Source organism: Hemitrygon akajei, chromosome 4 (assembly GCF_048418815.1).
Source record: "Hemitrygon akajei chromosome 4, sHemAka1.3, whole genome shotgun sequence".
Lineage (NCBI taxonomy): Eukaryota > Metazoa > Chordata > Chondrichthyes > Myliobatiformes > Dasyatidae > Hemitrygon > Hemitrygon akajei.
The window spans coordinates 16,565,580-16,586,218 of NC_133127.1; the positions used below are offsets into that span (position 1 = coordinate 16,565,580).

The 20,639-nt window shown below is 41.9% G+C and overlaps 1 protein-coding gene across 1 annotated transcript in view; it reads left to right on the forward strand.

Moving 5' to 3' along the window:
* LOC140726141 (putative pre-mRNA-splicing factor ATP-dependent RNA helicase DHX32) overlaps window positions 1-20,639 on the forward strand; it is a 142,758-nt gene that overhangs the window by 71,297 nt on the left and 50,822 nt on the right. Inside the window, exons 5-6 of the mRNA XM_073042115.1 lie at window positions 12,178-12,420; window positions 19,479-19,578. Of these exons, the coding sequence (XP_072898216.1) occupies window positions 12,178-12,420; window positions 19,479-19,578 (343 nt within the window). The remainder of the gene's footprint in view (window positions 1-12,177; window positions 12,421-19,478; window positions 19,579-20,639) is intronic.

The window sequence follows — 20,639 nt, forward strand, 5'->3', positions numbered from 1 at the left end:
GGGGTGAAGCTGAGAACTAGACAGATGATTGGCAAAAGGGATACAGAGCTAGAGAAGGGAAAGGATCATAGGACGGGAGGCCTAGGGAAAAAGAAAGTGGGTGGGGAGCACCAGAGGGAGATAGAGAACAGGCAGAGTAATGGGCAGAGAGAGAAAAAAAACCTAAATATGTCAGGGATGGGGTAAGAAGGGGAGGAGGGGCATTAACGGAAGTTAGAGAAGTCAATGTTCATGCCATCAGGTTGGAGGCTACCCAGCCGGTATATAAGGTGTTGTTCCTCCAACCCGAGTGTGGCTTCATCTTGACAGTAGAGGAGGCCATGGATAGACATATCAGAATGGGAATGGGACGTGGAATTAAAATGTGTGGCCACTGGGAGATCCTGCTTTCTCTGGCAGACCGAGCGTAGGTGTTCAGTGAAACGGTCTCCCAGTTTGCGTCGGGTCTCACCAATATATAAAAGACCACACCGGGAGCACTGGACGCAGTATACCACACCAGCCAACTCACAGGTGAAGTGTCGGCTCACCTGGAAGGACTGTCCGGGGCACAGTAGAGGGCAGTAAGTTGGTATCAGTCCAGGCTCTGGGTATTGAGGAGTCTGATAGCTTGGGGGAAGAAGCTGTTACATAGTCTGTTCGTGAGAGCCTGAATGCTTCAGTGCCTTTTCCTAGATGGCAGGAGGGAGAAGAGTTTGTATGAGGGATGCGTGGGGTCCTTCATAATGCTGTTTGCTTTGCAGATGCAGCATGTATTGTAAATGTCTGTAATGGTGGGAAGAGAGACCCCGATGATCTTCTCAGCTGACCTCTCTCTGTAGCTGTTACACTTTATTCTGCATTCTGTTGCTGTTTTACCATGTTCTAGCTTAATATACTGTTGTATATGATCTGTATGTATGACATGCTGAAGTTTTCCACTAAATTAGGACTGGAAAGGAAAGGGGAGGGAAGCCGTAATTTTGGCTTCTTGAGCCTTCTTCTCCAGTCCAAATGAAGGGCTGAAACATCAACTGTTTATTCATTTCCATAGACGATGAGTGATCTGCTGAATTTCTCCAGCATTCTGTGCGCGTTGCTCTGGATTTCCAGCAAATGTACAAGTTTCTCACTGTACCTCGGTACATGTGACAATGATAAACCAATTTACCAACATGAGAGATTCTGCAAATCAGAGGAACACACTCAGTGGTGAAAGTGATGGAGGAACCAGCTAGAACATGGTAAAACAATAACAGAATGCAGAATATAGTGTAACAGCTACAAATAGAGTGCAGTAGAGGTAGATAATGAACTGCAAGATGAACCAAGAGCCATGTTCCCTCTAAGGTTTGTGTTTTTGCTACCAGCACACAAAGGAATTTAAATTGTGCACAAAAGGTAGTCACCTTCTTCCTCGTTGGCATGTTAAGTATATTTCATAATCATACACAATCACATTTCCTTTTCCGGTATCTAATGCAGATGGTGCTGTCAACTTGGAGTTTGCGATGATTTGTCTGCAAATTTCAGAACAAGCTTATTTGTACTGTTTTTATTGAAGAAATTATTCAGTGCACACATGTTGTAGTCCCTGGACAAAAAAATTGCACAGCACAAGATTTTTGTGCACACTGATCATTACCAATTAGAGGGAACATTGGACCCAAGACTCTTCCACCTTCTGCTGGCAGCAGCCAAAGAGAGACCGGTCAAACGCTGACAGATGGCACTGAACACACATTCATTTTCCGTGCTCATCCTCATCGATTTTAATTTTGCTTGACACGTTAATTGGCATGAAGTAATAGCGCCAACCACAGGTTTGTATTTCACCATTAGGAATCAATGGAGTGTACACCCCCCAGTGATGGCCATAGGTGCACTCCATGCTGAATTCCCCGGGTGATCGCAGAAGCGCCTGATTGTTCAATCGGCCCAAAAATAGTTAGAGGGAAATTTCAGGATCCCAGTTGAAAAGGAAAAGAAGTACATTTAGAAAAAGGAAAAAAAAATACAGCAATTTTGTAAGCTCTCTGCAAGAGGTCGCCCATTGGTCACTGGCACCATCTTGCCAGAAGAACAAGCATCGAAACATAGTGAAATGCTTCATTTGCATCGATGACCAACACAATCTGAAGATTCTGCTGGCGACAGCCTACAAGCATCACCACGCTTCATAGCACACCCATAACCCAGTACTACTTTGGGATGTTGGGGGAAATCTGTTCATCGGGAAGAAACCCACACTATCACAGAGAGAAACTCCTTACAGCAGTGGGAATTGAACCCCAAATGGTGGTCTGTCTCTGTAAAGTAATGAACAAACGGCTACACTGCCCATGACACTGATAGATATAGAAATGATCACTGATACTTTAATTGAGACCTTTAGTTTTAAACTTGCCTTTGCTGAGTGACTAGTGTATCATGCTAATCCAAGTCTATTATTTTAATCCTGTATGGTATATTTTCCATACATTTCACATCCACCCTCTTTAGCCAACTTTGCAATAACATTTTGGTGTAATCTCAAAATGAAAAGCCATTACTAAAATTCATTTAATGCATCACCTTATGGGAGGGAGATGAATTTTATAAAAAACATATAGTATCTTTAAAGTTCTTGCTAAATGTGAATCATTTCCTGGACTTGTGTGGAGATGAAGTACATTATTTTTAACCTGCTATTTACACAAGCTCTATCAGAGTTTGCACATGATATTGTTGTGTGAATTGCAATGTATGCATTGGAGTAATGTGCCATTAACCCACTGAACCATTGCAATATGATAACGATGTAAAAAGAACAATGTAGAGAAAAACCTTGCACCAAGCACAATACTGACTTAACTTCTCTGTCACTTTCTGTCTTTTATCTCTAAACATCTTATTTAATAAGCAGTTGTATTAGCCTTTTGGGGTTATAACAATACATTAATTGGTGCTTCAGTGAAAAACGTTCTGCTGACCTTCGATTCAGACTTATTACAAGTATACATTGAAACATGCAGTGAAATGCGTCGCTTGCATTAACGATCAGCATACCCAAGAATATGCTGGGGGAATACCGCTGGTGTTGCCACACATTCTGGTGCCATCATAGTGTGTCCACACTATTCCAGAGAACAACACAAGGAACAAAACTGAACCAACAGCCAGATTCCCATCCCTCCTGCCCACCCACTTACCCACATAGGCCTTCAACCCCAGGACATGCTGCCTCTGAGCCTACATTCCTTGTTCCCAGATCTTAAGACTCAGAGATACTGGTCTTCCAACTTTGGACTTCAGCCCAGGATGTCAAATGCAGGTTTGACCTTGGGGATTCAACTTGCAGACTTTTATGGACCTCCTACTCTGGTGAACCAGACGCTCACGATCCTCATCTTCTACCATCGGTTTTTGACCTTCGGATCTTTTTGTCCTCCGGGCTTCAATAGGTTTGACCTTTGGGCCTCTACTTCTTTACTTGCATGGATGTCCAACTGCAGTGACTGGGTGGGGGAGGCTGGAAAGTTATTGACTCTTGTGACTCCCATTCACACCCAGGACTCACTGCCCATATAGACTATCAGTCTGAGAGCAGTCTCCAAACTGGAGATTGCTGGTCTCCTCAGCAGCTGTAGTATAGCTTCAGGGATTGCTGATGTTCGACCACAGAATCGAACTCCTGGCCTTAAACAGGAGTTCATTTACTACCCCTGACTTCTAACTCCCCTCATCCTCATCTGTAAACTTTAACCTGACCCCTCATTTCTCCCTCTATCCCCTCTCTATCTTAATCTATCTCTCAAAATTATATCTGATATTTCTGTCAATGCTAAAGCCGAACCAAACTATTCAGAAACTTAATGTTATATTTGACCTTGAGCTGAGTTTCTGACCACCTAAAATTGCTTAATAATGATACTTAACCTTTGTTAATCTAATTCTCCCTTGCCTTTCTTATTTGCTTTGAAGTTCTAATCTGTACTCTTATTTGAGACTCATTCCACTGAGATGCAACACTGAGCGTCATAGGAAGTCACTCCTACCTGTGGCCATCAAACTTTACTACTTCTCCCTCAGAGTGTCAGACACCCTGAGCCAATAGGCTGGTCCTGGACTTATTTCCACTTGGAATAATTTACTTATTATTATTTAATTATTTATGGTTTTGTGTTGCTATATTTCTACACTATTCTTGGTTGGTGCGACTGTAACGATACCCAATTTCCCTCGGGATCAATAAAGTATGTCTGTCTGTCTAATGGTCAGGGTCGACCATGGACATTGCACCCCAGCCAAGGCAGTACGATGTGGAGAGCAAGCTGTTGCCGGTGTGGCAGTCTCCCCATCTCATGAAAGCTGTTGGTTCCAAAGGAGTGTCCGAGGCCAATAGAATTTGGCACCAGTGGCATTGCAGGAGTTGTCAGTCAGTGTTGAACCTAATGTAGGACTGCCTTAGGGACCCCAGCTTTGGACTTTTCCTCAGGGTTTATGTCTGAAGCATTCCCCATGAGTGGGTATAGCCATAAGGCAGTAGAGCTTTGAGGTCAGAGCTTTCCCTCTAGATGAGCTGCCAACCACCCCTGATGAGCCCCGTCTGCCTGAAGTGATTGGTTTTAAGGCAACAGTAACACACCTTTGCCTCTTCTGTCAGTAGAAATGGTTCTGCATGGCTTAGTAGCTAAGCCACACAAGAAGGCCAGGTGCTAGACTTGGTTGTCAGAGGCTATTAAAAAAGCACACTATGAATAGGTAGTGGGACTTTATCCCAATTACCATTCCCGGGTATAACAACATTATGGATCCACACATGTATGCAGCTGAACAAAACAGTGCTCCTCTGTGGCCAAGTTGCAAAACACAATTCCTACAGTCGCACAGTGCTCAACACATATAGTTAAATACCACATCCAGTCACAAAAAATGTTAGCACAGGTTGCTGAGTGGCATGGCCTGAAGATTGATGGTACGTGAGATGTTGTCATGGAGCATACTTCTGTGGAGCAGTTCCTCACCTCGCGCTGGGTCAGTTGCAAACAAAGGCAACCCTGCTTGTCTGGCAGGGAATGAACACTGGAGAGCAGCCCCCAAAAGAGAGCCGGCCTGCAGGGATCATCCCCCAAATAATTCCAGTTTTGCCTCTGTTCATTCTTGGCATTTTGTCCCATTCACTATCACCCATCTGTTGACTGTGACCTAAGTTGGATCCCATTAAACAAAGCTTTCATTGAGGCCCGGTGGTGCACCTAGTAGAGGGACTGACTCATGGCATCAGTGGCAACATGCTCAGTTTCCTCAAAAAACCTCAAACCTCCTACATGCTGGAGGTTTGATCAATTGCTAATAATTACCCTGAGTACAATTGGTAGCAAGACTGGGTGGAGATAATGGGCACATGGGAGAGAAAGAGTGGCACGTAAAGTAGTATTTACTTATTTTTCATTGTTTTAATAACTTTTTTCAATTGTTTGTACACTCAAAATACACTCAGTCCTTGAAAGTGCATCTATAGGTTGTGAAATCAATTCAGTATTGAGCTGAGTGAAGTTATCCATGCTGGTTCAGGAGCCGGATGGCTGACTGGTAATAACTGTTCCTGAACATGGTGGTGTGGGGTCTATGGTTCTGTACGTCCTTGTTGATGTCAGCAGCGAGAAGAGAGCATGGCCTGGATGATGGGTGTCTTTATTGATCCTTGTAGAAGTGCTCAGTGGTGGAGAGGGCTTTTCCTGCAATGGACTGGTCTGTGTCCAGTCCATTTATAGGTTTTTTTTATTCCTGCGCATTGGTGTGATTAATATGGCTGTGCATTGGGAGGGGTACAAGTAAAATTCATTGACCAAGTCGTGATTAATCTGGCCTTTTAGAAACCTTCTCCATCACACTTTCAGAGAGCTAAAATACTCTGGAACACTGTAAGTAAAATGTTTTTTCCTTGCTTTCCCTTGGATTTTTTGGCAATTATCTTCAGTGAGTGTCCTCATCTGCGTAATCTTCAAATCTCTAATAAATTTCCCTTTGAGGAGGGAGATCCCTGCTGTTTTGGGAGGTTTTTGTATACTTTAAGTCTTTTATGCCTAAGTTCCTTCTGTCCTAAAGCATGGCACCTAGAATCGAATACAATGTATTCTAGCTGTGGTTAACCATTAACTGGAAAAAATTCATGGTGACTTCATAGGACATAGAACAGCACAACACATGAACAGGACTTTCGGCCCACGGTGTCGTGTTGAGCTAATTAAGTTTGCACAGCTTGTTGTCCTTTGCATGCTGGTTGTTTGCCCGCCCTGCTGGGTACAATCTTCCATTGATTCTGTTGTGTCTCTTTGATTTACTGTGTATGCCCATGAGAAAATGAATCTCGGGGTTGTATATGGTGACAGATATATACTTTGATAATAAATTTACATTGAAATCTCCAACAAAATAAACACTTCTGTCTACACAATGTCCATATGCTTCCATTTCTTGCATATTCATGTACCTATCTAAGAGTTTCTTAAACACATCTATTGTATTTACCTCCTCTACCATTGCAGGCAATACCTTCCAGACATCCACCACTCATTGTGTAAAATAAATTGCCATGCACTTCTGTTTTGAACTTACCCCTTTCATCTTAAATACATACTCTCCAATATTAGACATTTCAACCCTGGGAAATATCTACTCTTTCTATGCATCTCACAATCTTATAAATCTCCATCAGTTCTCTCCTCAGCCTCTGATGCTCCAGAGAAAACAATTCAAGTTTGTCTAACCTCTCCTTACACCTCATAATGTTGAATCCAGGCAGCATTCTGGTAAAGCCTCTCCACATTGTTCTTATAATCATGTGACCTCAAGTGAAAGCAATATTTCAGATGTGGGCTAACTAAAGTTCTGTAAAACTGCAACACAACTTCCCACTCTTGAACTCAGTTCTTGTACTGTATACACGAGGAAATCTTCAGATGCTGGGAATTCAAGCAACACCCACAAAATGCTGGTGGAACGCAGCAGGCCAGGTAGCATCTATAGGGAGAAGTACAGTCAATGTTTTGGGCTGAGACCCTTTGTCAGGACTAACTGAAAGAAGAGATAGTAAGAGATTTGAAAGTGGGAGGGGGAGATCTGAAATGATAGGAGAAGACAGGATGGGGAGGGATGAAGCTAAGAGCTGGAAAGTTGATTGGCAAAAGGGATACACAGCTGGAGAAGGGAGAGGATCATGGGATGGGAGGGGGAGGGGAGCACCAGAGGAAGATGGAGAGCAGGCAAGGAGTGATTGTGAGAGGGGCAGAGAGAAAAACGAAGAGAGGAAAAAAAGGGGAAAGTAATTAATAAATAAGGGATGGGGTAAGAAGGGGCGGAGGGGCATTAACAGAAGTTAGAAAAGTCAATGTTCATGCCATCAGGTTGGAGGCTACTCAGATGGAATACAAGGTGAGGTTCCTCCACTAAGGAGCAGCAGGCCATTGTCTCCCACACCATCACCAACCTTATCAGCTCTGGGGATCTCCCATCCACTGCCATCAACCTCATAGTTCCCACACCCCACACTTCTCCTCCTACCTAAGATCCACAAACCTGCCTGTCCAGGTAGACCCATTGTCTCAGCTTGCTCCTGCCCCACCAAACTCATTTCTGCATACCTTGACACTGTTTTATCCCCCCTTATTCAATCCCTTCCCACCTATGTTCGTGACACTTCTCACGCTCTGAATTTTTTCAATGATTTTAAGTTCCCTGGCTCCCACTGCCTTATTTTCACCATGGATGTCCAGTCCCTATATACCTCCATCCCCCACCAGGAAGGTCTCAAAGCTGTCCGCTTCTTTTTGGATTCCAGACCTAACCAGTTGCCCTCTACCACCACTCTCCTCCATCTAGTGGAATTAGTCCTTACTCTTAATAATACCTCCTTTGGCTCCTCTCACTTCCTCCAAACTAAAGGTGTACCCATGGGCACCCATATGGATCCCAGCTATGCCTGCCTTTTTGTTGGCTTTGTGGAGCAGTCCATGTTCCAAGCCTATACTGGTATCCGTCCCACTTTTCCTTCACTACATCAACGACTGCATTGGCGCTGCTTCCTGCACGCATGCTGAGCATGTTGACTTCATTAACTTCGCCTCCAACTTTCACCCTGCCCTCAAATTTACCTGGTCCATTTCTGACACCTCCCTCCCCTTTCTTGATCTTTCTTTCTCTATCACTGGAGACAGCTTATCTACTGATATCTACTATAAGCCTACGGACTCTCACAGCTACCTGGACTATTCCTCTTTCCACCCCGTCTCTTGCAAAAATGCCATCCCCTTCTCGCAATTCCTCCATCTCCGCCGCATTTGCTCTCAGGATGAAGTTTTCCATTCCAGTACGAAGGAGATGTCTTCCTTTTTTAAAGAAAGAGGCTTCCCTTCCTCCACCATCAACTCTGCTCTCAAACACCGCTCTCCCATTTCCTGCACATCTGTCCTCACCCCATCCTCCTGCCACCCCACTTAGGATAGGGTTCCCCTTGTCCTCACCTACCACCCCACCAGCCTCCAGGTCCAACGTATAATTCTCTGTAACTTCTGCCACCTCCAACGGAATCCCACCAGCAAGCACATCTTTCCCTCCCCCCCTTCTGCTTTCCTCAGGGATCGCTCCCTACGCGACTCCCTTGTCTATTCGTCTCCCCCCCCAATCCCTTCCCACCGATCTCCCTCCCGGCACTTATCCTTCTAAGCAGAACAAGTGCTACACCTGCCCTTACACTTCCTCCCTCACCACCATTCAGGGCTCCAGACAGTCCTTCCAGGTAAGGCGATACTTAACCTGTGAGTTGGCTGGTTTGATATACTGCGTCTGGTGCTCCCAGTATGGCCTTCTATATATTGGTGAGACCTGACACAGACTGTGAGACCATTTCGCTGAACACCTGCGCCAGATTGAGCAGGATCTCCCAGTGGCCACACATTTCAATTCCACGTCCCATTCCCATTCTGATATGTCTATCCCTGGCCTCCTCTACTGTCAAGATGAAGACAGACAGATAGATAGACAGACATACTTTATTGATCCCAAGGGAAATTGGGTTTCGTTACAGCCGCACCAACCAAGAATAGTGAAGAAATATAGCAATATAAAACCATAAATGATTAAATAATAATAAGTTAATCATTCCAAGTGGAAATAAGTCCAGGACCAGCCTATTGGCTCAGGGTGTCTGACACTCCTAGGGAGGAGTTGTAAAGTTTGATGGCCACAGGTAGGAATGACTTCCTATGACACTCAGTGTTACATCTCGGTGGAATGAGTCTCTGGCTGAATGTACTCCTGTGCCTAACCAGTACATTATGGAGTGGATAGGAGTCATTGTCCAAGATTGCATGCAACTTGGACAGCATCCTCAGGTTGGAGGAACAACACCTTGTATACCATCTGGGTAGCCTCCAACCTGATGGCATGAACATTGATTTCTCTAACTTCCGTTAATGCCCCTCCTCCCCTTCTTACCCCACCATTTATTTATTTACTTGTTTATTTATTTATTGTTTTCCCCCTTTTTCTGTGTGTTTTCTCTCTCTATCCCCCTCACAATCATTCCTTGCCTGCTCTCCATCTTCCTCTTGTACTGTACGCTGCCTTTGCCAAACTGTCATTCTGTACAGTTACATTCATTCTGACATTTTCTTAAGTCAAAGATTAATCCACATGATTCTCTAATAACTACATCCCCTCACATCCTTGCAATAATTTGTGTTTCTGAATCCTCTTAAAAGTTCACTAAGAGGGTGGATGAACAATCAGTGAACAGTGACCACAACTCTTAACTTTCAGTATAGCTAAAGGTAAGGATTGGTATGGCCCTTGTGCAAGAGTTTCAAGTTGGAGTAGAGCAAATTATGAGGGCGTTAAGTAGGAACTAAGAAGCTTTAATTGGGAACACCTTTTCTCTGGCAAGTCCACATCAGACACATGGAAGATGTTTAAAGATCAATTGTATAGATTATAGGAAAGGTATGTTCCTGTTAGAAGGAAGGATGGGAGTGGAAAGATGGGAAAACTTTGGATGTCCAGAGAAGTGATTAGTTAAGAAGAAAAAGCAAAACATTTGTATAGTTTCGGAAGTTAGGATCAAACAGAGCACACGAGAAGAATAAAGAAGCAGAAAATAGTTAAAGAAGACAATTAAGAAAACCAGGAGGGGCCATGAAAAGTCCATGGTATGCAGGATTAAGGTGAATATCAAGGCATTCTATACATACATGAAGAGCAGGAGGATAACTAGGGAAGGGTGGGATGACTCAAGGAAAAAGAGGAGGGAAGAATGTTTGCTTGGATGCAGAGAATGTGAGTGAGGTACTCAATGAGAACTTTGCTTCAGTATTTCCTAATGTAAAGGATATGGTGGATCAGGAGATCAGTGCAGATTGTATAATATGTTAAGGAGTTATAAGATTATGAGGTAATAAGTTCAAGGAGGGGGAAGGATTGGGCCTGCTAATGAGTATTAAGGTGGATAAGTCCCCAAGGTTTGATGGGATTTACCCCAGGTTACTGAAGGATGCAAGAGACAAGATTAATGGGCCCTTGACCAGTATCGTTGTGTCCTCTCCAACCACAGGCGAGGTCTCAGAGGACTGGTGAGTGGCTAACGTTGTATCTCTAAGAAGGGAGCAAGAGAAAATCCTGGGAAGATTATGAGAGGCATAGGTAGAGTGGGCGGAGAGTATCTGTTTCACAGGATCGCCCATTTTGTAAAGACATTATCCAGAAGAAGAGAACGGGAAACCACTTCTATAAAAAAAAATTGCCAAGAAAAATTATGGTCATTAGACTATGATTGCCCATGTCAAACAGCACTGCACCTACAGATGGTAGTAATATTACGTATGTCTTTCCACTGCTACAGCAAAACAATAAATTTTGCATCACATAAGTCAGTGATAAGAGCATAGAATAGGCCCTTCAGACCACAATATTGTTCTGAACCAATGATTCTGATTCTGGTGCTTCCATCGGGAACAGGGGCTGCACAGTAGCATAGTGGTTAGCATAATGCTATTACAACAGCAATGACCCGGGTTAAGTTCCGCCACTGTCTGTAAGGAGTTTGTGCGTTCTCCCCATGGCAGTGTGGGTTTCCTCCCATGTTCCAAAGATGTGCAATTTAGTGGGGTAATTGGGCTGGAAGGGAAGGGCCTGTTACTGTGTTGTATCTCTAAAACAAAAGGAATTAGGATGTGTATGCTGCTGGTGTGTATATTTATCAATCATGAAATTAGATAGATGGATACTTTATTGATCCCAAAGAAAGTTGTAGTGCCACAGTAGCATTGCCAGTGCACAGGTATAAATATTAGAAGAGAAGTAGAAAGAATAAAAATAAGTTAGCACAAACAGTCTAACAGGAGGGTGTCATCACTTCCCTGGCTATAGATTGCTTCATTATAGAGCATAATGGCTGAGGGTAAGAATGACGTCATATAGCACTCTTTGGAGCAGCACAGTTTCCATAGTCTATTACTAAAAGTGCTTCTCTGTACAGCCAAGGTGGCATGTAGAGGGTGAGAAACATTGTCCAGAATTGCCAGGATCTTCCACTGGGTCCTTTGTTCTACCACAGCCTCCAGTGTGTCCAGTTTGACTCCTGATAGAGCCAGCCTTTCTAATCAGTTTATTGAGCCTGTTGGCATTACTCATGTTAATGCCATTGCCCCAGCACACCACCACATAGAAGATTGTACTAGCAACAACAGACTGATAGAACGTGTGAAGGAGAAGCCTGCTTACTCCAAAGGACCTTGACCTCCTCAGGAAGTAGAGGTGACTCTGGCCCTTCTTGTGCACAACCTCCGTGTTGGTGAAGTGTGATGTGGTATTAATAGGAGTTGCAACTAGCAATCCAAAGAATCTGGTAGTCTGACACCACCACAATCAAATGTTTATTTTTGTTTGCTCAACAACTATGGGAGGTGATATTATATATTGGTTACCATGGTATTGTAGCTGTTAGTGCAATGGTGTTGCAACTTGGGGAACAGCTGGAAGGGCCTGTTCTGCACTATATTTCTAAATAAATAAATAATTGCTGAATAAATGCTTGCTGAAAGTTAGTGCCTATAATTTTTAGCTACTCTGTTTAAATGAGGCTATTTCATAAAGGACAATAATGAGTGTATTTCATAAAGGACAATAATGAGTGAATGCTGCTTTTTGCTGTCTCTCTGGCAGGAGATAACTGACTGCTGTCGAGCTATACGCACAGAAGGGGGAGCTCTAGGGTCTCAATTGGGGGAGCTGATCCCCATTCCATTATATTCAGGCATGGGAAGCAACTTCCAAAAAGTTTATGAAAACTGCAACCAGAACTTCAGAGATCGCCACAGGAAAATCATCATTGCAGACACTTTAGCTGATTCTTCATTTTCCATTGGTGTTTCTTATGTAATCGACTCTGGAATGGAACAAAAAACTGTAAGTGAACTTTTGTGTTCTTCTACACATTATACTGCCTTTATATGAAACAAAACCTCTCAGTTTTTGACCTATGGTTTATTGTTGTAAATAATTTTGGTTCCTCTGAGTCTTTGGAGCATTATTTTCACCATTCAGGAGTGATGCATTCAGAATTAGAGCAATGAAGAGCTACAGCACAGAAACAGCCAAATATTATCATGCCTAGTCTCGTTGACCATAGCTGTCCATATCCCTCCCATCCATGTTCTTATCCATAAGTTTAATTTGTCTAGAGGAAGTTCACAAGAAGAGCTCCAGATCCATTGGTAGGGGCAAATCACTGAACTCCATCATATTGTTGTTCAATAGTTGTGAATCTTATGCTGAAGTTTTTCTAGAGTCATAGAACACTACAGTACATCTATACCAAACTGTAATTTGGTCCTGTCCCATCATAGCCCTCCATAGACCTCCCATCCATGTACTTATCCAAACTTCTCTTAAAGGCTGAAATTAAACTCACATTTTCCTCTTTTGCTGGGAGCTTGTTCCACACTCTTATCATCCACTAAGTCAAAGTTTCTCAACCTTTTTTTATCCCAACACCCCCCCCCCCCAACCAAAGTGCTTTCATACAATATCCTTTCTGGTGCCCCAGAATGTTAAAACATGTCTACCATCTGCTAATATGAGAAAAATGATTCTGCATTAAATTTTGATTTGTCTTTAAACCCAGCTTACACAGTACCTGTGTACTGTACAGCAGCTTCGATATTTATGTGATCCTTGAGCTCAGTGGTTTTCAGCAAGAGTTGAAATATCTGGTTCAAGTTGTGACAGCAAAAGCCTTAAGTCCCCACGTGTAACAATGTCCAAGTGTTTTTTGTGAGTATATGGTTCATTGCCCTGAAGCCTCTTTCACCAAAGTAGGAGGATGGAAATGCAATGAAGAGCAGTTTGGCTCTTCTCCAAGGACAAGGAAACTTTGTATGAAAGTGTAGCCACATACCACTAAAACCGACATTTTTGGAAAGCATTTTTGCTGCTTCATCATTCTGAATTTCAATAATTTCTTTTTGCAAGCTCTCTTCCTGTTCTTCCACCTTGCAAAGAAATGGGTTAATTACCGAGTCCGAAATTTCTGGATTGTTCAGATTCTTGAATTGATTCTGAAAATCCTTCTTCAGTGACTGCAGGTGTAAGCAGTCATCTTGCAAATTACCATCTCTGAAAAAGAGTGCCATGTTTTCCAACTGTGAGAACTTATTTCTCCTAATGTTTTACTTGTATATTTCCAATTTTCTGATAAAAGGGGGACATTGCACTTGTTGCCTGGATTAAATTGAAATTCTCTGCCTGTAGTTTGATATTTAGAATGTTCAATTTGTCATACAGATTGGCTAGGTATGCACATCTCCACACAGAAGTTCAATCTTCTTTCCCAAGCTCTTGTCAACTTGGAGCAAACATTCAACCACAGTCTCAAAAAGATCAAAGAAATGTTTTAAGCAGCAGCCCCTTGACAGCCAACGCACTTCAGTGTGAAGAAGCAAGTGCTAAACTCTTCATTGTTATCTTGGCTTGGCAGGAAAAATATTCTGCTGTTTTGTTGACAAGATATTATAAGAGTCATGCCTAAAAAAAAAAATGGCTGGCTGAGTTTTTTGGCTGAGAAATGTTGACAATGAGTTACACAGTGGATTGCAAACAGACTTTGAATTTCTTCTTTGCCACTAAACCTGCATGGTGACCTGCCATATATGGTGCTCCATCTGTTGCACAAGAAATCATGTTCCTAATCAGAATACTTCCATCCTCAGTGTATATTTTGAGCTCATCGTAGATTGATTCTCTGTTGATATTTATTTTTAACTTTTTACAAAAGAGAATCTCTTAAGCTTTTCCACTTTAACCATACATATGCCATTAGCAATGTCTTGTTGTCTTGCACAGTTGACTCATCCAGTTGTATCCCAATTTCTGTTTTTTTCGTAGCTCTGTGCATAGTTGATACTCAGTGTCTTAACACTTTTCGTCAGTACAATGAGCTACAGTGTTATTACTCAGGAATTAATTTTAAAATACTGGTATTCATTTTGAGAACAGTAGTTAGCACTTTGGATACAGAAGGCATTATTAATCTTTCACTTGTATGAGATTTTCTACACTTTGCTATCAATTTGGAAATGTTATAAGAAGCAATGAGACCACTATCAAGGTCATTTTTAGCTTTCTTGGCAAATGAGTGTGCAACGCTTTTCAAATGCTGCTTTCATCTTCTGGAACTGATACCATAAGTAGCCTTTTCAGTGTGTCTTTTACAGAAGTATTCCTGCAATCTTGATGGTTCCATGGCTTCATTAGACACTACAGTATTACAAATAAGACACATGGGGTGTCGCTGATCTGAGGGGAACAGAATAGAACCATACTCCAGGATGTAACATTGTATCAATGCACTTTTTGTAGTTTCTGTTTCTTAGCAGGATTAGAATTAAAGGCTTCACCACCTTCAGACTCAGAGATTGCGCTGTATGCACTTATCCATCCTTAATGGGGCTAAATTAAAATTTTTTAAAAAACACCAACTTTTAACAAAAATTAACATGCCTATTTGATTTTGACGACAACAGCGAGTTGTCATGGTCGGCCAGGTCTCGTGCGTCAAGGTAGGGTGCCACTTACCACCCCCAACCCCCTCGAAGAATCTTGAGCACCTCCTGACGACTTGTATTTTTCCTAATGTCCCCCTAAGACACTTAACTGCCCCCCTTGGATGGGTGGTACCACCTCTGTTGGGATCACTGCTCTAAGAGAAGAAGAACCCCCTCATGTTCCACTTGAGTATTTCACCTTTCACCCTTAACCTATGATCTCTACTTCTAGTTCACCTAAGCTCGGTGGGGGAAAAAAGCCTGCTTGCATTTTCCTTATCATTACCCCTCATAATTTTGTATTTTTGCTGCTCAGTTTTGTACTTTGTTTTCAATGAAAAAAGTAGTGTATCAGTCAGTCCTACTGTATCCCCCTGGGTGTATTAAATAAAACTAATCCTTGCCTGTCATAGTTCAATTTGCCAGGTTAGATATAAAGTGCCTGGCTTTAAGTCACTGCATTATCCACAGTACTACTGCAATCCACAGTAGATACAAATCCCAGCCTCTTGCTTTTTCAATGTGAACTCTTCTCTTTTTAAGCCAACCAAGAGAAATGGACACCTTAATGATCACACCAACTCAAATCACCCTGCTTTGGGAGCATCGGATCAAAAAAAAACTTGCTTTGAGCCTGTCTGGCAATTTGATGAGGAGATAATTGTTAGAATAATACAGCAGAAAAACAGGCTGTTCAGCCCAGCGGTTCCATGCTGACCACAGCATCTTCACTGTTAGTTCCAGGTACTTGTGTTTTTCCCAAGTCCTTCCCCTTCAAATACCTATCCAAATTCCTCTAAAATTCTGCAGTTGTACCCACCTCGACTATTTCTCTGGCAGGTTATTCCATGTACTCACTATCTTCTGTGCGAAGAAGTTTTCTCTCAAGGTATATTTAAAGTGGAGGTTGATAGGTTCTTGATTAGTCAGGACATCAAGTGTTTCAGGGAGAAAGGAGAAGAATGAGGTTGAGAGACTAATAAAACAGCATGATTGAATGGTGGAGAAGATTGATGGGCCAAATGGCCTAATTCTGCTCCTACGTGTATGGTTTCTTTTGAATCTCTCCCCTCTTATATTGTTCACGTGTCTTCATTCTTACTCAATTAAATTTGTACGTTGACAAAAGAAGCACAATGATACAGCACAAAATGCGGCCTTGAAGACCCACTCCAGAGGCTTTATCTGCCTAGTCCTGATTATTTTCTCGAAACATTGGTCATTAGATAAGGTAACATATGGCAAAGAAACTTGAGGCAACATGCTGTCCCAATGTTCTTGCTATCTATTAAAACAAATTGAATAATGAGACGACAATGCGGATGCTGGAATCTAGAGCAGCAAACCATCTACCTGTGTGTCGAGCAGCATCTGATGGTGGTGGTGGGGGGGGAGGGGGGAGAAATTGTTGACCTTTCTGGTTGAAATCCTGCATCAAAACAACAAGCTTGACTCTGTCAGAGTCGATCCTATTCAGTGAGCCTGTGTAAAAATTCTCAGATTCAGATTCATTTATCTATCACACGTACATCCAAACATACAGTGAAATGTGTCATTTGTATTCACAACCAACACAACCTATGGCTGTGCTGGGGACAGCCCACAAGTGTCACTGAACATTCCAGCATGCCCACCATGTTTAGCAGATGCCTATATATGCAGATTGTTCTTGACCACAGATTCAGTGGTATTGACCAGTTCTTCAAATTTCTACTCTCTATATCAACGATTTAATTATTGAAAGCGGTAGTATGTGGTGAGGAAAGTAGTACAACTGCGGTTCAATAAAATCATTCCATGTATTGCAGTTTTCCAGGTCCAACCACTTGCATGTTCTTATTTCAAGTTTTGATTTTCATTCTTTCTCAGCTTCAGTAATCACTTTTCTAAAAGGCATTTTGCTAACCACTAATCAAGTTATTTTGTTATTTAATTAGTCTTGAATTTAGAGTCATGGTCATACTCAAAGAACACTGCACCACAGAAACATACCCTTTGGCCCATCTACTCTGTGCCGAACTGTCAATCTGTCTGGTCCCATCAACTGCAGCCCTCCATTTCCCTCCCATCCATGTACCCATTCAAATTTCTCTTAAATGTTGAAATTGAACCCAAATCTACCACTTACACTGGTAGCTCATTTCACACACCACTCTCGGAGTGAAGAAGTTCACCTTCATGTTCCCCTTAAACTTTTCACATTTCACTCTAATCCTGCATTTATCCTATCTATATCCCTCCTGAATTTGTGTCACAGCTTGAAGTGTTCTTAGTAACTTTGTTTTGATCTTATCAAGTGTTTTATTTTATGCCTGATCTCTCCTTGTTAAGTCATTCTTTTGCAGAGTTCTCTCACTCCAATACCTTAGTTGTAATGAAGTGCCCCAAAACCTGCTCAATTTCCCATCTGCATTTTAAAAATTCCAGAAGAAGATGGCACCTGCGACCAAGGGTGACATCCTTCAGACAGTTCATAAAACTACTTCTTTTACATCTTTCAAATGTGGTTCTGCTACTGTTGGAGCCTGTGATCTACATTTTGGTGATGTGTTTTTGGGCAAGTGAGCAATCTAGTGCTTTGCTGTCTCTGGAGAGATTTGTTGATGTTTTGAGCAAAGTGTGCGGCCTCGAGGCCAAAAAACCTGGAGATGGGGCGTGAGCCCGTGATGATTCCATTTTGCGCTAATCTCGCAGTTTAAAGTGTCAAGGAAGGTAGAAGTCATCAGGGACGAGAGTGGAAAGTGGGCCAGTGTTCAGCACCACCTACCAGCCACTCACTCACTACTGCCAGAGGCATGTGACAGCCTCTCTCTCTCTCTCGCTTGATGCTCCCAGAAGAAGGTCCCTGTGTTCAAATGGTCTGTATCTCGTTCGATGCTGCTGGAGGATTGGTTTGGAGTCCTGGGTCCTGGGCAAGGTTTAATCGACACTGTTTGTGGATTGAACTCTGTAGTTCACATTACAATGTTGTGTTTCTAGTTTCTGGTTGCTTTTATTTTGCTATTTTGGGTGATTTTGATTGGGGCGGCCTGCAGATAATGAACGACATGGAGCTGAACTGAATACGCCTGGACTCTTCTGATGACTTTGTGGGGTGATGTTTTAGTATTTGTGTTTTTTGCTTGTTTTTTTGGCCATTTGGCACATTGGGAGGGTTTGATGATTTTTCTTTCAATGATTTCCATGGTTTTCTTTGTTTCATGGCTGTCTGTGGTTGTATCCTGCATAGATACTTTGATAATGAATGCACTTTGAATTTGATGATCTTGTGTTCATTGATCTGTTTGCTCACTTTGTGATTTATTGTGTTGTTCATATATACATAGTGACAGCTTTATTAGGTACATCTGTACACCTGCTAATTAATGCACATTTCTAATCAGTCAATCATGTGGTAGTAACTCAATGCATAAAAGGCATGCAGACACGGTTATGGCATTCAGTCGTTGTTCAGCCCAAGTGTCAGAATGGAGAGGAAATATGATCTCAGTGACTTTGACTGTGGAATGATTGTTGGTGCCAGATGGGGTGGTTCGATTATCTCAGAAACTGCTGATCTCCTGGGATCTTTCACTTTCAACAGCCTCTAAAGTTAACAAATAATAATTCAAAAAATACAAAAAAAAATCCAGCTAATTCTGTATGCAACAATTCTGTGGGTGAAAATGCCTTGTTAATGAGAGAGGTCAGAGGAGAATGGCCAGACTTTTTTGAGCTGACAGGAAGGCAAGAGGAGCTCAAATAACCATGCATTACAGCAGTGGTGTGCAGAAGAGCACCTCTGAATGTGCAACATTTTGCGCCTTGATGTGGATGGGCTATAGCAGCAGAAGGCTGCACTGGGTTCTGCTCCTGTACCTAATAAAGTGGCCTCTGGGTATCTACTACATAGCCCTCGGTTCATTGTTCAGGATTATTCCAGTTAAGATGTTAGCTTAGCGTTCAGAACCTAGCCTAATTTATTCAGTTTTAAGGAAAGTGTGAGTCTCTGAAATCTTGCATTATAACATGTTTACCAGTATTATATTCAAAATGTTGTACAGGTTGTTTGTTTAGTTTGAATTAGTTCTCCACACTGGTGTGGTCTTCCTAAAAGCAACATCTGGGAATTCTCCAAGATGGGAAACTGTTGTCCATGTGCACATTAAGAAATGGGAGTTGGAAAAAGAAGTTTATCATCTATATTATTCACATAAATTCTCAAAGACAAAATTTAACTCAGTGCCTCAAATTTTTGCAGTGTTTTGTGAATTCTGTTTGGGTGAATTTCTACATGCTGAATGGTTGTAATTTGGGTTTGTATGTAATAAGCAGGAAAACTGGACGTGTGGACGATTTTCAATAGAAAGTAGGCATGGGGTTTTGAGAGAGGTATCCACACCCCTTTTGTCTCTGTTACAAATATGTGTCCTTTCCTCCCAGGTATATAATCCTCGCATTCGGGCTGATTCTCAGGTAATTCAACCCATTAGTAAGAGCCAGGCTGAGCTGAGGAGGCAAAGATTAGGTCACACCTGCCCAGGTAAGATTGCACACACAAATAAAATGGCAATGAATGCATGAATTTTCTGTTGATTGTATTATCTATATAAGTGAATCAAACCACAGTTGGAAATGTTAAGACAGGTTCAGGACTGTGAAATATATTTTTTAAGATAAAAGTTTTTTTTAAGGTTGTCATGGCATTCACAATTACTATTGATTAGTGTTGTGAATGAGTTTCTTGAACTACGAATCCAGAGGATTCCTGTTAATTGGAACATATTGTGATCAATACATTTTGGCCTAATTAAGCAGCTGCCCTAATTAGTCGAAGTTTCATGGAAATAGCTAAAAAGATATTTTTTAAAAAAGACAAAGGACCGTTTAACTGAGTAATAAATTATATATTTAAATGAAATACAGAATAAATTATAACACTACCAATAGTACTACAGTACTACAGAACTGTGTATTAGTTCCTAATTGTTATCGACAGAGGGGTTCATCTAATTAGAATTAGAATTTGAATTTATTTAAATCTTACATCCATCCCACAACGTGACAGAGTAAAAATCTTTGCATCATAACTCTTGCAATGTATAGAAACAGTTTATGGTTGATGTGACTGGTGTCCCCAAAGATCTTCCAGGCCTTCTTTCCGCACCTGCTGCGATATATGCCCTCAGTGGAGGGAAGTTCACATCCACAGATGCTGGGCTGTCTGTACCACTGTCTACAGTGCCCAGCAATCAAGGTTGGGTGCAGTTCCCATACCAGCCAATGATACAATCAGTCAGTATGCAGACAATGAACAAAATCTGAACAGATACCAAGTATAGATAATAGACTACCTTCATACAATGTTTTTGACAATTCCATCGTCTAAATCTTCATTTTCATTGCAACGTTCAAGATGATTGTTGATATCTTCAAATTCCTTGTAATTCCTAATTTGTTGAAGCTGTGTACTCATTTCATTTTCACTCCTGTCTGTTTCTGGCATCTCCAAGCTGAGTACTTGAAACCGCAGTGAGCAAAACAGTTTGGAACTGTCCTGCTGCTTATTTCTCACCAACTGTCAATGGCAAAAATCACTGCTTT